The sequence below is a fragment of the Perissodus microlepis genome, chromosome 13 (genome assembly GCF_051167445.1).
Source record: "Perissodus microlepis isolate ML-2025 ecotype Zambia chromosome 13, ASM5116744v1, whole genome shotgun sequence".
In the NCBI taxonomy this organism is placed as follows: Eukaryota; Metazoa; Chordata; class Actinopteri; order Cichliformes; family Cichlidae; genus Perissodus; species Perissodus microlepis.
The window spans coordinates 31,969,275-31,983,564 of NC_140473.1; the positions used below are offsets into that span (position 1 = coordinate 31,969,275).

General features: G+C 46.2%; 1 protein-coding gene across 2 annotated transcripts in view; it reads right to left on the minus strand.

Moving 5' to 3' along the window:
- Positions 1–5,605: 5,605 nt before the first annotated feature.
- The window catches only part of psda (pleckstrin and Sec7 domain containing a), a 48,723-nt gene continuing 40,038 nt past the window's right edge, over positions 5,606–14,290 (minus strand). For both annotated transcript variants that reach the window (XM_084948771.1, XM_084948770.1), the window contains 7 exons: positions 13,149–13,192; positions 12,249–12,439; positions 12,083–12,153; positions 11,396–11,553; positions 11,110–11,254; positions 10,884–11,027; positions 5,606–10,009 (listed from right to left, as the gene is read on the minus strand). In XM_084948771.1, the coding sequence (XP_084804897.1) occupies positions 9,686–10,009; positions 10,884–11,027; positions 11,110–11,254; positions 11,396–11,553; positions 12,083–12,153; positions 12,249–12,439; positions 13,149–13,192 (1,077 nt within the window). In that variant the 3' untranslated portion in view covers positions 5,606–9,685. The remainder of the gene's footprint in view (positions 10,010–10,883; positions 11,028–11,109; positions 11,255–11,395; positions 11,554–12,082; positions 12,154–12,248; positions 12,440–13,148; positions 13,193–14,290) is intronic.

The following is a 14,290-nucleotide window of genomic DNA, read 5'->3' on the forward strand; positions in this document are numbered from 1 at the left end:
CATACAGTTTTAGACTGATGTGGGCCAAAGCCTAGCACAGCCTGTAACGTTATTGTGACGGACACATTTTATGAGTGAACTTGGCTTTAAGTGACTCACAGGTTTCTTTGAAAAACACTTTCTTACATCCAGGTTCTTCCTCTTTGCTGCCGTCCTCCTCTCCTCCTCGCAGCGCAGGGTTGCCGCTGCTAAAACTAAACAGAGCTCCCTGAAAGGCTCAGCCAATCACATTGGCCATATTTGTCACATGACGTAGGACTCCAGTAGAGGACGTAATTTAACTCTTTCTGCACCGCTGGGTGAATCAGACGCTGACAGATCGTTTCTCTTTCTTTCTATCAGGTTAGTTTTTCTTTACTCGAATAGATCAAATTATTGGTGGGGACACGTCCCTTCCGTCCATGCCAAATCTTCGCCCTTGGAGTGCAGTCTGTACCATTGAAACTCCACGACCTACAACAATGAACAGCAGCGCGCACTGACACTACACGAGGACATTTGAAGTTTACCGTGATGTCGTGAAAAAGCTAAAAAGGATCCCGTTTAAATGGAGGACGTGCTGAGGAAGACTCCGTTACTAACGCCGTTAAAATGAGTTTTTCCGCAGCAAACTGAAGGCTGATTGGCTGGCTGCTCTCACCTGTTAAAGGTAAAGTTTCATTCACCATCTGAAGTGAAAAACTCTCAAATAATCCAGCGGCTTTTCTGTGGCTTGGAACTTTTATCGCGATGTCAACAACAACTCTCTACCGGAGGGTACATAGTAACGGTTGCTAAGCAGTCGCTAGGGGCGGGGACGATGGAACAGTCATTTACTGTGACGTAATCGGCTCGCCTTTGAACCTTTGAACTTCTGTTTGACGTCACCAGCCAAAAAACCTATAAATAGGAGCAGGAACCGTCTGAAACAGCAAACTTGCATTTTACAGCTTTCAACGTGGAAGGTCCATTTCAGACGCGATCAACTCAAAACCTAACAAACAGTCATTTAACCCATTCTAACACACAAGTATTAGAAATGGAAAACCCAAATACAGAGAACATTAAGGAACTGACAGCTGCTCGTCTTCATCCTGTCATCAAATCGTTTTTTGAAAATATGACAGCTGAGCACTGGCATTCCATGAAAGCAGGAAAGCCTGACATAGCCACTCAGACTCTTCTGGCTGAGGCCATTATAGAGATCATTGAAATAGCGTCGATGCATTTTCTAATGATGGCCCAGAATGCCAACATTGAAGTCTCGGAGGAGGCTGTTTTGGAAAACATGGGGAACATACTTCCCGAGCCTTTGGCGGAAGCTTTGAAAGCAGACCGTCACGGCCACGAGGATAGCACCGAAAGCTTAGAGCAGCTCTTTGTTAAAGAGGTTCTGATGAGTGTTCAATCTGCTCAGTCTGCTGACAGTCAAACAAGCTTAACTTTAGAAAATCAGCACATCATTCCTCCAAATCAACTGAACAAAATGATCAAATTTGGTGGGAGAATGATTAAAGCTTTCATCTCAATGATGAAGTCTGTCGGCAGGAGCACTGACACCGTTAGCCTCACTGATTCAGAGGTGGACACTGACATTTCAGACTGCCAAGATGTCCCAGAAGAACAGCTGGATCGCCAACAGGAGAGACTCATGATGGGCTCACAGGACAGCTTAAATACGGCAACTCTGAAAACTGTGGAATCTGTCATCCAAAAGGCTGTCGCTGAGCTTTTCCCAGCTGTGGATGAAACTAAAGATCCTGAGTCGAAAAAGCTGAAATCAGCAATGATCAAAGAGAGTGAGCAGTTTGCAAAAGAGCTCACTCGTTCAGCCGAGGCAGAGGTTCAAAGTTCCCCAGAGAGTGATGAAGTTATCACTCGTGCATCGTTTAAAGATAAGTTGGAGCAGCCACTAAAAAACACCTCAGCTAAGGTTAAAGCGTTCTTTGCGAAGCAGTTTGCAAAAGCAACGATTCTTCGCGCGGTCAAAAACGTCAGGGCAACATTTAAGAGCACGGGGAACGACGAAAGCAGTGAGTCAGTGGAGAAGCTTGTTCGTGATTTTCCGCTTCAGAGCGACGATGAAACCTGTGAGCTTGAACTATTTAAAGACATTTCTATGGGCAAAAGTATGGAGTTCACCAAGCAGCTCACAGAAATGCTCGAGCACCACGCTTCCCCCGGCATGGCACCTGAAACTTTGCCTGATCATTTCAGAAGAGCATACATCAACAGAAAGGTCAGAGTTTTCTTGGGACTCATGAGGTGGTGGTTTTACACCCAGGCTGAGAGCCAGAGTCAGAGCGTAACGCTCGCATTACTTAGTACAGCGTCAGTGAAAAGCGTCCCAACATCCCAGCCAGAACCTGACCGTACTGTGCCAGATGCTTCTCAACGTAAAGTTTATATCAAAATAATCCTTTACAAATTATTTAGCCGTATAGCTAAAAAATTAAAGATCATGTGCACTTGTGGCTGCTCTGAGAACATTCACAGTTGGGTGCTGGAAGAAGTATGGGACCAACTGCAGGATAAACAGCTTATTATAACTCCCCAAAACCTTAAAAATCTTGAAAAGCACATTCTCAAAGACCTGCGCGATGTCTTTGGGAGTGTAGAAAATGTTCAAGTAGCTCTGGAGTTACAGAAATCCATAGCTGTAAAACTCATTGCAACTAGCTTGACTGAACATCTGTCAAAACCGAAAAAGACGCCGTCTGCCATTGTCAGGTTTTTCACTGCACTGGCCAAAGCCATCACCAAGCCGTTTAAACGCACAACTTGAAATGGTGGCTTTGAACACCAACTCGGTATTGGTCTTTTTTCTTTCAGACCAATACCTAAATACATAACATCAAAAATGTCGTAGCAAGAGAGAAATTTGATAAGAAGTGGATTCAAGTCCCCCAACCGGTCTCGCAGATGGCCGCCCCTCCCTGAGCCTGGTTCTGCCGCAGGTTTCCTCCCGTTGAAAGGGGGTTTTTTCCTGCCCACTGTCGCCAAGTGCTTGCTCATAGGGGATCATCAGATTGTTGGGGTTTTCTCTCTTGCATTGTAGGGTCTTTATAATATAAAGCACTTCCAATCAGCTTTTGTTATTGGGCCCTATTTAAATACAATTGATTAGACATTTTTTTAAAAATTCAAAATCAATAAAACAAATTCCAAATTTTAACTTGTATTTGTGTCTCTTTTTATTTTCTGTCTTTATATTCAACAGGCTAAATAATGAAATTCACTGAACTTTATCTTCTGTTTGCTTTTGCGATGTATAAAAAGGTCAAGTTAGGCGTGCGATCTTATAAACATGAGGCAGTACTGAAGCTCTCAAGGTCACTTTGTTTATCAGCTGTTGATCAAGTTGTTTCTTTGTGTGACAGAACAGATTTTTTTAGATAACTCATGACCAGAACTTGCCAAATTTGGCATACGCCATGAATTCATTTACTAGACGATGTCATTGCTGGAAAAACTGTCACTATGTGAGGGAGGGAAGATTAGCCAGTAGTAGCCTCAGCGTAGGTACAAAGTCCTGTCTGCCTGTGTCACAGCACCGGGTCTGCCGCTCAGTGTTTTGTGTATTTTAGTTTTATTCTTTGATTATTGTGTTTTCTCAGTGTTTCCTGTTTTATTTTGACAGAGTCGTTAGGTTTGTTAGTGTCAGCTGTTTCCTCATGTGTTTCCACTCCCCCGATTACCTCTAGTGTGTATTTAGTCTGTGTTTCGGTCGTCTGTTGTTCCACACCACAGTCATCATCGTTTTCCCAGTTCATAGTTGTTCATAGCCTGTGCTCAGTTCAGTTTTCTGCTTATCGTTCTTGTTGTTTGTCTTCATTCAGCCCTAATAAAGGCTCACTTTTGTTTTGCTAACCAGCTCTGTCTTCTGCAGTGTCTGCTCTGGGGTCCGTTTAAAAATACATCGGCGCCCTGACAGCAAGTACAGTGAAATGACATTAAAGAATCATATAGTAATATTAATGTTTCTATACATACAAAATTACAATGATTGTAAAATAAAACCCAGGGTCAACCCTGAAGTTACTTAGACAAGCTTAAAGTCTTTCTTCATAGTATTAGAGGCCTAAGAAACAGGATTTTTGACTCCTCCCGATAACCTCAGGGTCGATCCTGGTTTTCTGTGCTACAGAGGTGGTTTACTTCTTACAATCGTCATGCTAACTTATGCTGTGAAGCTATAGTCCTGCCACTGCAGGTCAAGTTCCACATTAGAGATCAGCAGGTATGAAATCTCTGCCTGATGGATGGAATTTTACTTTAGTGGCAAAAATGATCACCTCCATCCAAAAAACTTACAAAAGCCAAACAGACGCTCTGTGTCATCACAGAGACATTTAGATGTTCAAACTTAGCATTCTTGAAAGAAAAACAAAAATCTGCTATTTCTTTTCTCTTAAATGAATGTATACTTTGATTCTTAAATGAAAATGCATTGGCCCTCGTATATAATATAATATGCAATGTTTCTTACAAATACTGTTAAATGAATAATTCCTCACTGTTGTTCATTCTTCTATTAATGTAAAAATGCTCATGAATATAAACATTTCTTCTAAGGTCGTTTTCAACAGTTGTTTCTGAGTTAGCAGCTGGAGCTTTTGATAACCAGCGAGGCACCAGAAGCCTTTTCAAACTTTGAAACCAATGGGTGCTGCCCCTCAGCAGGCTTCCAGAAAATGGCTGAATAGTAAAAGAGAGGCGGGTTTTAAGGGACAGGAGCTAAACTTGTTTTTGATAAACTGAACATCTGCAGGCTGTCAGTACAACATGAATAGGGACTGTTTTTGGACTCTAAATCATATGAAGCAGGTCTGTTGCTGGAATAATCAGACGTGCAGAAACATGACTTGATCCTGGAGTATAACAATAGGGACAAACGCATATCTGCAAAAGATCTTCATTTGAAAATGAATCGTATCATAAAAACATGTCACCTGAGAGTTTTCTGACATCAGCAACAGTTAGAAAGTAAAAATCAGGCTTCAGCTTCAGGAGTCAATTTTATTCGATATAAAGACAGGAAGAGATGGAAGGAAACTGACATCTTGGTCGGATGTTCGGGGAAGTTCTGAAGTGTTGCAGGAATAAAACGCGTGTCTTCGATCTGTCACATTGATCAGTTATGCTGGGATCAGTTTTTGAATGGGTGACTTTGACAAATAGACGCTGTTTAGTATCCGAGTGCAGGCCCATATTACAGAGCAGTGGCGGTCCTAGCCTGTTGGGCGCCCTGGGCCGACACTCCCTCTGGAGTTTGTACGTGTTTTGTCTCTAGGGGCCACCGCATATATTTATATATAAACATATATAAATAAAACCACTTTTTTTGTGCATAATTTTATATTGTTGTTAATAATAAATTAATTAAAGCAACAAAACAACCTGAAGAGCCGGTTCTCTAAAAAGAGCCGGAAATCCCATCTCTAGTACGAAGCATCTCCAATTCACCTTTGGAGACAACAGTCCTGAGTTTAGTGAGATTTCTTCACAGACTTCATGTGTGACAGAGATCAAAAATGAAGCCGAGCAGTAGCTTTTACCGTGGACGTCTAATGTGGGTCTTGATGCTCTCTGGAGCCAGAATGAAACACTCAGTGTGATCTGCAGATCAGTTAGATCACAGGGTTTAATAGAAATGACAGCGTCTGCATACAGATGACAGGAATCATGTTAAAACTACTAAGAGGAGACATTAAGCAGATAACAATCATTAAGAGTGTTTTCACATCAAAGGGGCTGGACTGTCACAGCTCTTTGAAGTCGGTGCATCAGGTGAGGTTGCACCGAGGTTCTGCAGCTTAAAACGTGAGCCTGTAAACAGAAGGTGCTGGGTTCAAATCCCAGCAGCGCCTACCAAGTCAGAGGAGCCGTGACTCGCACGGAGCTCTTCACGATCCTTTGAATAAAAACACTCAACGTCGATGTTTTCTTTTGAAAATCTCTTTATTTTTTGCCTCGAAGCCTTCAGGATGATACAAACAAGTTGTTTGCGTTTCACTAATACCAAACCTCACAGGAAGTGACAGCGTATGTACAGATACCGATCGGCAAGCCGGCGGCGAACATTCAGGCCGCAGCAAAGACCAAAAACAAAGCAAGTTTTCACAGGAACTAGTTTGTCGTCCTTCGAGAGACGAGCAGAATAAATTAATAGCGCCGCCTCTCTGAGGAGGCTCAACCTCTGCGTCACTCTAAAATATCTAAAATATCTAAACCAAAGTGCTCTAAAACGCAGCGAGCGCTAGCTAGGCGTCCAGCCCAACTACGATATGGCTTCTCGAGGTTAATGCGAACATTTATTTACAGGACACAGACGAAGAGCTGAAAGCGGCCGCGACGCTCACACAAAGTCATCCTACGCTGCTTCATGTTGCACAGTGCGGAAATACACGGAGTGTTACGGGATATGTGGGAGATAAATAGGAGTCGGCACCGCGGGAGCAGAAACGAGAAAAGTTAGCAGGCGAAGCAGCGATTTCTCCGCACGGAGATCCACGGCATCGCTGACCCAAATCCTGCCGCCCGGCGGTCACCTGCACGCGGCTCCCGGTCCAGGCTCAGGAAAAACCCACAAACGATTTATTTACACTGAACCAAAATGGTTTCCTGAACCTCAACCAGAGCTCAGAAGACCCGAGGGCTTTGTTCACCCTCCATCCACCCCGACCTCCTCCTCATCCTTCATCCTAATCTGAAAGATCACGCTGCATCTACATATGGAAAAATGATTCCTGCAGCCGTCAGCGTGTTGATGTTGAAGAGAAGAAGCTGAAGGATGGATTTTCAAACTGATCCTGACTCTTCAGGAATCAGCAGAAGGTTTGAAGCCATTTCAAAGGTACCGGCGGAGCTGTGCTCAGAGACGGGCCAACGAGACGAGAACGTCGCGAACGAGCCGAACAATTCAGAGCCGCAGTTCCTCAAAAGTGCTCCAAACATGACTCGTTCCCCAGAGCGCCGTCCATCTTTTAACTACAGGCTGTGTTCCTGATATGGACCAATCACAGCTCTGCAGCAGTGCTCTGTTAGCTGATGCCACAGACGCCCCCAGCTGAATCTTCCAGCCTCACGTCAGGAACTGCGATTAGGCGAGGGGAGCAAACCTCAAACACGGACAAAACTACGATGAGTCAATGTTTTATAAACGAAGACCTGAAAGCTGCGACTGAGACCACAAGTTCACTTCTATACAAGCCGCCCCCTGCTGGACATTAGACAGAATGCAGGTTAAAACTCGGGATGGATTCAGGATTCAGGTTTTTCCAAAGACGCCAGCTTAAACTGAGTGGACTTCTTGTGTCCAGAATACCTAAAAGCGTTTTTTTCCTTGTTTTCAGTCACATAAAGACTCCCACTGACCCGGGTTTCATGTTATGAGGTAAAAATGTTCACAAAGAACTGATTTCTGTTCGGTACCTTTGAAATGTTCCCTCTGTGGCATTGTACCTGCAGCTGAAACACGGCGTGGAGATGCTTGTTCTTTCCAGCTAATTCCTGGAGATAATAGTCCAGAACGTTTTGCCTGATTTCAGCGTGGAAGCTGCCATTTCCCCTTTTTTTCTTTTTTCCACAGCCTCGAGTTTCCTCCACAGATGACGCCGGCGGTTCCAGCATTACGTGGCCAACAGTGACAGAAACAAGCTTCAGAGCCTTTCCCTGACGTTAGAGTTCAACATTGATCCTCTGCTGCCACCTGGAGGCCATCCCCGTCACTGTCAGCCTGATGAGCTGCACTCAAACTCCGCAGCTTTACATAAAAAACTTCCTGTTCCTGAGCTTCAGACCTGCTGAGGTACAGAAGTCACAGAGTGCCAATATTCAAATCCACCTGAAGTCACAGATTTTACTGTCTAAAAAATAAAGGTCAGCACTTATTTCAGAATTAAGAGGACCTACTGAACAGGAAGTCATCTTCACCGGATCAGAGGGAGACGTTAGGATTGTGTAGATTATTTATAATATTCTCAGAACCTGGATGTAAACAGAGCAGATTAGATCCCTCTGGTTGAACGCACATCCATCAACACTGTGATTCAGGACTAATGTTCAGTTTTTGGCACACGTCTCGTTTTCAGTCATGGTGTCAGAGACGCTCTGGGCTGTAATCTGAACTGTGAAAGTGGGAAACAACATTTCCACACAGCGTTGAGCTCAGACGAGACCACGCTGCCACATTAACACCCTGACTGACGACCTCCGCCAGTGAAGAACATGTTGGTGGACACTTACAGCACTCTGGCGACCCCTGGTGGCTGAAAGAGGAAACTGCTTCTGAACATCAGCACGCTGGTCAGGATTTGAAACAAACGGCTCTTTAACAGAAAACTGTCAGGTGGTTCTTCCTGGATGTCAACGACGAGAAAGGTTTACACAATAATAACTCTCAACTCCTCCTCTCCTACGGTCATGTGACCGAATCCACCTGTCACCTGTTTGGTCCACAGCACTTTACAAACGTGTTAAATGAGATTTACATGAAGAAGAACACCGTCCTCATGACGATGAGGTGGACGGACTCCAGCACACACAGAAAACTATGGAAGCCCATTAGTGACAAAACCGACAGAGTGAAACCAGCTGCAAAACAAATCTGACTTTTTCAACAAGAGAAAAAATTAAACATACTCTCACAAAAAATGTTCGATTTTCCAAAATTTCTCTCTTAACATTTAGAATTAACTCATGTAAGATTTAACAGGCTCCAGGATTTATCCTCATATTTTTATTTAAAAGTTCACACTGAGATTTTTAACTTGTGGTTTTTAAAGTTAAAGATTTTCAAGTAGTACAAACAACAAAACATCAAAATCTGAATAAATAAGACACCTGGCTCCCTGCAGAGTGAACTCATGAAGTTTTATTTTGTTCCCTCAGCAGATTTTGGTCACTAATGGTCTTCCGTACAGCCTGTTTTTTCCAGCAGAAGTCAGAAAAACCAAAAACCCGTCTCCATCCAGCATGTTCAGGCTGTATTTACACATCAACGCAGCACTACTGTGATTACTGTGCACACACTCTCACACACACACACACACACACACACACACACACACACACACACACACACACACACACACACACACACACACACACACACACACACACACACACACTCGCACGCGCTCAGTGGAGTGCAGAGGAAGAGGAGGTTCGGCGTTCCTGTGTGGCCGCTCCCTTTGTTTGTTTGTCTGTTTGTTTATCTCTCGCTCTCTTGTCCCCTTTGCTCGGTTGCCATGGCAACAGTCCCACGCACTCTGTCCGTCACATACCGTCGACATGGCAACCCGCTCCCCCGTGGGTTAATGGGAGAAGCAGAGTGGCGGTGGCGAGGTCGAGGACTAAAATAAAAAGTTCCCGCTGCAGCTGAAAGCCGAGCGGCTACTCACACTCCAGCAGGAAGTAAAGCTTTTATTCTGAAAGTCTGCAGCTGTCCGTTCCTGCTGAGGCCTATGGGAAATAAAGGAACGGCTGAGCGATGAACCGTGTTAGTGTTTCCTGGACGACTCGCCCATCGGGTCGCCCTCAGACCTGACCGGCGTCTCCTCTCCCGCGGACCTCGAACGTCTCGGCCAATCAGGCGACTGAGGTTTAACAGAAAAGGTTTAAAGGAGGATGTCAGCCTGCTACCCTTGATGCTCCGCGTCCGTCTCCAGCTACATGACACTTACACGACGCCGTCCTCACCCCTTTACGGCGCCTCCTCCTGTTTGCTGCTCTGTTTCTCCAGCTCCGCCCGCTGGCCGCTCCCACCGCCGTTCTTCTTCTTGCTCGCCTCCCTGCTGCTGCTGCCGCCGGCCTTGGAGGTCGAGGAGGACGTGACCTTCAGGCTCTTTGACGTCTTGGAGCTGCGGGTCTTTTCCTTGTTGGTGGTGTCCTGGGGCAGCGAGGGGCTGGAGTGCGCCCTCTGCAGGCCGCCGTCATCAAACAGCCGAGCCTCAAAGGCGGAAAGGTCCTCATCGCCGCTCGCCAGCTTGGCCCGAAGCAGCATGGCGTACGTACCGTACCGGGTTTTCTGTGGGAGAGAAGAAGAAGGAGGAGATGTGAACAACGAAAGTGTCATTCTGGGTCTAACGAGGACCAATCAGGGGGCTTTTCAGAGTCTGACCTGATAAATCATTAATCTTATTATTATTATTATTAATAACGGTGCTTCTCTCCGGTTTTCCAGCGTCTCTGTTGTTACGTGACATCAGGGCGAAACCTTGTGTGTGAAGGGGGGCAGGAAAACGGCGCTGTGTTCCTTCCTCTAAGAACACGGCGTGCTGGAGTGTGTGCAGCCTGTTCGACACCCGACAGACTGATGCAGCGACCGTCTGTGATGAAGACGAGCAGACGCGAGGCAGAAGGTGACACGCCGGCCTCGGAGACATTTTACGGCTTCGCATTCAGCCGGAGACAAAAAACACGAGACGAAGATGAAACGCCGCCACAAACAAAACACGACTCCGGTTATTGTCTGCTCCAATAAAATCTGGGTTTGGTTCCAAGGTACGGAGGACCAAAACCGCAAAAAAAATCAAAAATCAAAAAAATCAAAAATAAAACAAAAAACCCACAAATGAGTGACTCGATCAAAAAATCAAAAGTCAAATTACAAGAATAAGGTAGTGAATCTAATTAACTTGGACTTTGGCATCTCTGGTCCTCCATACTTGGCCTGGAATATTTTTTTCTACGAAATCATTAATTAATTAATTAATTAACTTCTTTGTTTTAATTGAACTGCTAAATATTTTTAATGAAATATCGTATTTCATTGAAATGCATTTAAAAATTCTTTTGTAAACATTTATTTTTGGCAGCTTTGGTCCTCCATAATAAGGTGCAGATTCAGTACTGAGTATAAGTACTGAAATACTTCCTGCGTGTTATTTTAACCTCCTCACCTCAAACTCCAGGTACTCCTGTCGGAGTTTCTGCTCCTCCAGCTCACGACCTTTCACCTTTCGGTCCGGCGTAGCGGCGGTGAGGTCAGACAGCTCAGAGGACACCGCCCTGAAACGGTTCTCGTGAGATTTGACCTGCTCCTCCTGTCGGGACAGAGGGTGGGGGAAGAGGTGTGAGTCTGGTGAAAGTGGGCGGAGCTGAAAAGGATGGCGGCGTCGTTTTTACCTGTGACAGTTTAGTGTTGGATCCCGGCAGTAGAGGACGGCTGAACTTCTTCTGGGACCCGATCGCGGCCGGGAACGGGGGAGCAGAAAACATGGCCGCCACTACGTTGATGCGCGTGATCCACGACTGCATCTGCTCGGCGTTCCTGCAGGAAACACAGGAAACACCATAACTTCCTGTCTCGTCCGGTTTAGTTTAAGCTGTTTATCCTTCCTGTACTGCCTGCAAGCTGCTTGGAAACCCTCCTCCCCCCTCTCCCTTAACACAGACAGACTGAGGTGCTTACGGGGCCTGGAACAGGAAGACCCTCCAGTCGGCGGTCCTCAGGTAGAACACGTTGGGCCTCTTGCTGTAATCGGCAGCCCGCATGGCCAGAGAGTGATGGATGGACACGGCGTTCTTCACGTCCTCCTCCGTCAGCTCCTTCTCAGCTCGGTACTCGTCCTGCGGATCAGATCGGCGTCAGCTCTCCAAAAACTCAAACATGAAAGACGCTTAAATGCGATGCTCACCACATTCCAGCTCGACTGTCTCGCTATAAACGCTCGCCGTTTCTGATTAAAGGAGTTAAAAAGAAATCTTTGAAACGGAAACGGTTCTTTCAAAGCTCTGACAAAGTTTCTGAGAAAAAGTTCTCATGGCACAAAAATCTGTGTTTTCATGTTAACGTGGAGCTGCGAGGAGTCCATAAGTATGTGGACGGGTACTCACGCTTTATAGTTCAACCCGTCCACTTACTTTTGTGCGGCAGTGTGTAAAGCAGGCCTCACTAGTTCAGATATTTTAATCAAAGCTCTAAAGTTACAGATGAACGTGGCGGTGGGCGGAGATGTTAAAAACTGCCGCTCCTGAATCAGCGCAGATAGAAAAACAGGCTGACGCCCAATCAGCTCGCTGCGTTTCCTGTCCTGCGCCTGACCCGGGGACACAAACAGAGAGAGGGGCTGCTGGGAAACGTAGTGCAGACACTTACCTTCTGCAGGTAGAGGACCATACCCTTCAGCATGGCATAGAAGGACTTCCACCCCCTCTTCCCCCGCGGCGCTGCAACAGCACAAACACCACACAAACAGGAAGTGAGGGATCAGCTGACAGGGGGCGTGGCAAAACTGAAAACTGAAGGAGGAGGAGCGGCGTACTTCTCTTCCCGTCGGGGTCGGCGTGGACTTTGCGGACCAGGAAGCCGCTCTTGTACAGCTCGCCATCGGCCTGATGGGCCACGCCCACCAGCGGGTTTCCGCTACTCCCAAGGCGTTTCATGGTGTGGGAGGCGGAGTCTGTTCGAATGTCTGCCAACTCCGACATGGACTTCCTCAACTCCTCTTCATCACTTCAAGAGAGGAAACAGTTTGAAAGAGCCTGCGTCAGCTCGTCCTCGTCGCCATCGCAGAGCGTGTTTACGTTTCATTGCTAACGACTCGCTCGGGTAACACCGTTCTCTTCCATCATCCCGTTGGGTTCATGTTTTCAGCTTACCGTCACCTCGCACTTCATTTTCTTTAATTCTCATAAATGAATAAATGACCTCATTTCCTGTGTCAGCTCAGTTTCATCCTCTCAGTGGATTCATTTCGCCAGGTTATCATTTTAACAGAAGTTTTCGAACTTCCTGAAAGTCGTCAGCTGTTTGATGGCAGAGATTTTTAGATGATTTCTCTACATAACAGCATGAATGTTAAACGTGACCTGAATAAATACGTTATTTATCAGAAAGAAGCTGAACGTCACACAGGAAGGAAACAGTTTAGGAGAAAGAACAGGCTGAACACGAGGGCGGACAGATGCTGAACGGATACAGACACCCAGTAAATCTATGTATTTATGAGTGTGTGTGTGTGTGTGTGTGTCCACAGTCAGGCATGGGCGTTGGGATGCTGACCTGTAATTACAGTCAGGAATGAAGCAGGGAACGGTTACCACAGCAACAGAGGCTTAAATAAGGGAGTCAGGGCAGCAGGGACACACACACACACACACACACACACACACACACACAGTGGAGATGTTTGTACATGCTGTGTGTTGAAGCAGAAACTCACATGGTCCACTGCAGCTTCTCGTTCTTGATGGAGCTGTACAGCGTCTGCAGACACACACACACACACACACACACACACACACACACAGGACATGAAGAGCTCATATGGATTTCAGGATTCACAGTAATCTGATTACTTGATAGGACATTCAGTATTTAATCCACATTTTTCACGTGCTCAGACTAAAGATGGTCACATGGCCTAAAAGCCGGGTGCTGATTGGCTGTGTGGATTTAATGGCTCTGGTCATCATTTTTAACGGAGACGAGTTTCCTTGGGCGATCAAACCTGGTCCAGTGCTACCTGTTTAAAGGGCCGTCCACACAGGAAACCACGCCATCACCTGAGACCGCCGCTGACACTCAGCCTCATACGAGCACCTGCGAGCAAAATAACCGCTGGTGACAGGAAGTGGGAGATTTTGATGTGCGCGACTGAAGCAGCTAGCAGTGAGAGCTGATTGACATATGAGCCGCTGGTACTTAAATTAGCTAGTTGCCCAGGCAACCAGAAGCTGGCATGTGCAGTATGGACCAGCCGCGAGCAACTTAGGAAGGAGCGGGTCACTTCCTGTGTGGAGGCGCTTTCCCTTGAGCATCGATCTGCATCTGATCCCGGTCTCGGTTCACCCTGTGCCTGAAATCAGCTGGTATAGCCCCTCCCCCTTTAAGCCCCACTCCATACCGACAACCCACTTCCTTCTGATTGGCCGGATTGTGGAAGCCTGCTGAGGGGCCTTTGTCCATTATTACAGAGATGTGAAGAAAATTTTAATGAACTAAACGTAAATGTGTGTCTGACACGGACCGACAACAACGACAATAATAACAAAAACCAGCCAATGATATATGAAGAAACAGCTGATGTCATCACAAAGGTATGAACACAGGTGTACTGTGACGCGGTCGGCGCAGAGGATTGCTTTCATAGAGGTTTGTAAACGTGTGTCACGTCAGGAGAGCGTCTTCAGGACGAAAACAAACCTTCACAGGTTTTTAAACGGGGTAACTTAGGTACAGGTTCAGGTAAAGGTTCACAGGTGTGTCTCCGGCTCTACCTTCTTCTTGCGGCTCTGCGGGTGCTGCTGCCCATCCTGGGTTTTTCCCAGCAGGTCGGGGAAGGCCAGCGGTTTGAGGGAGCGG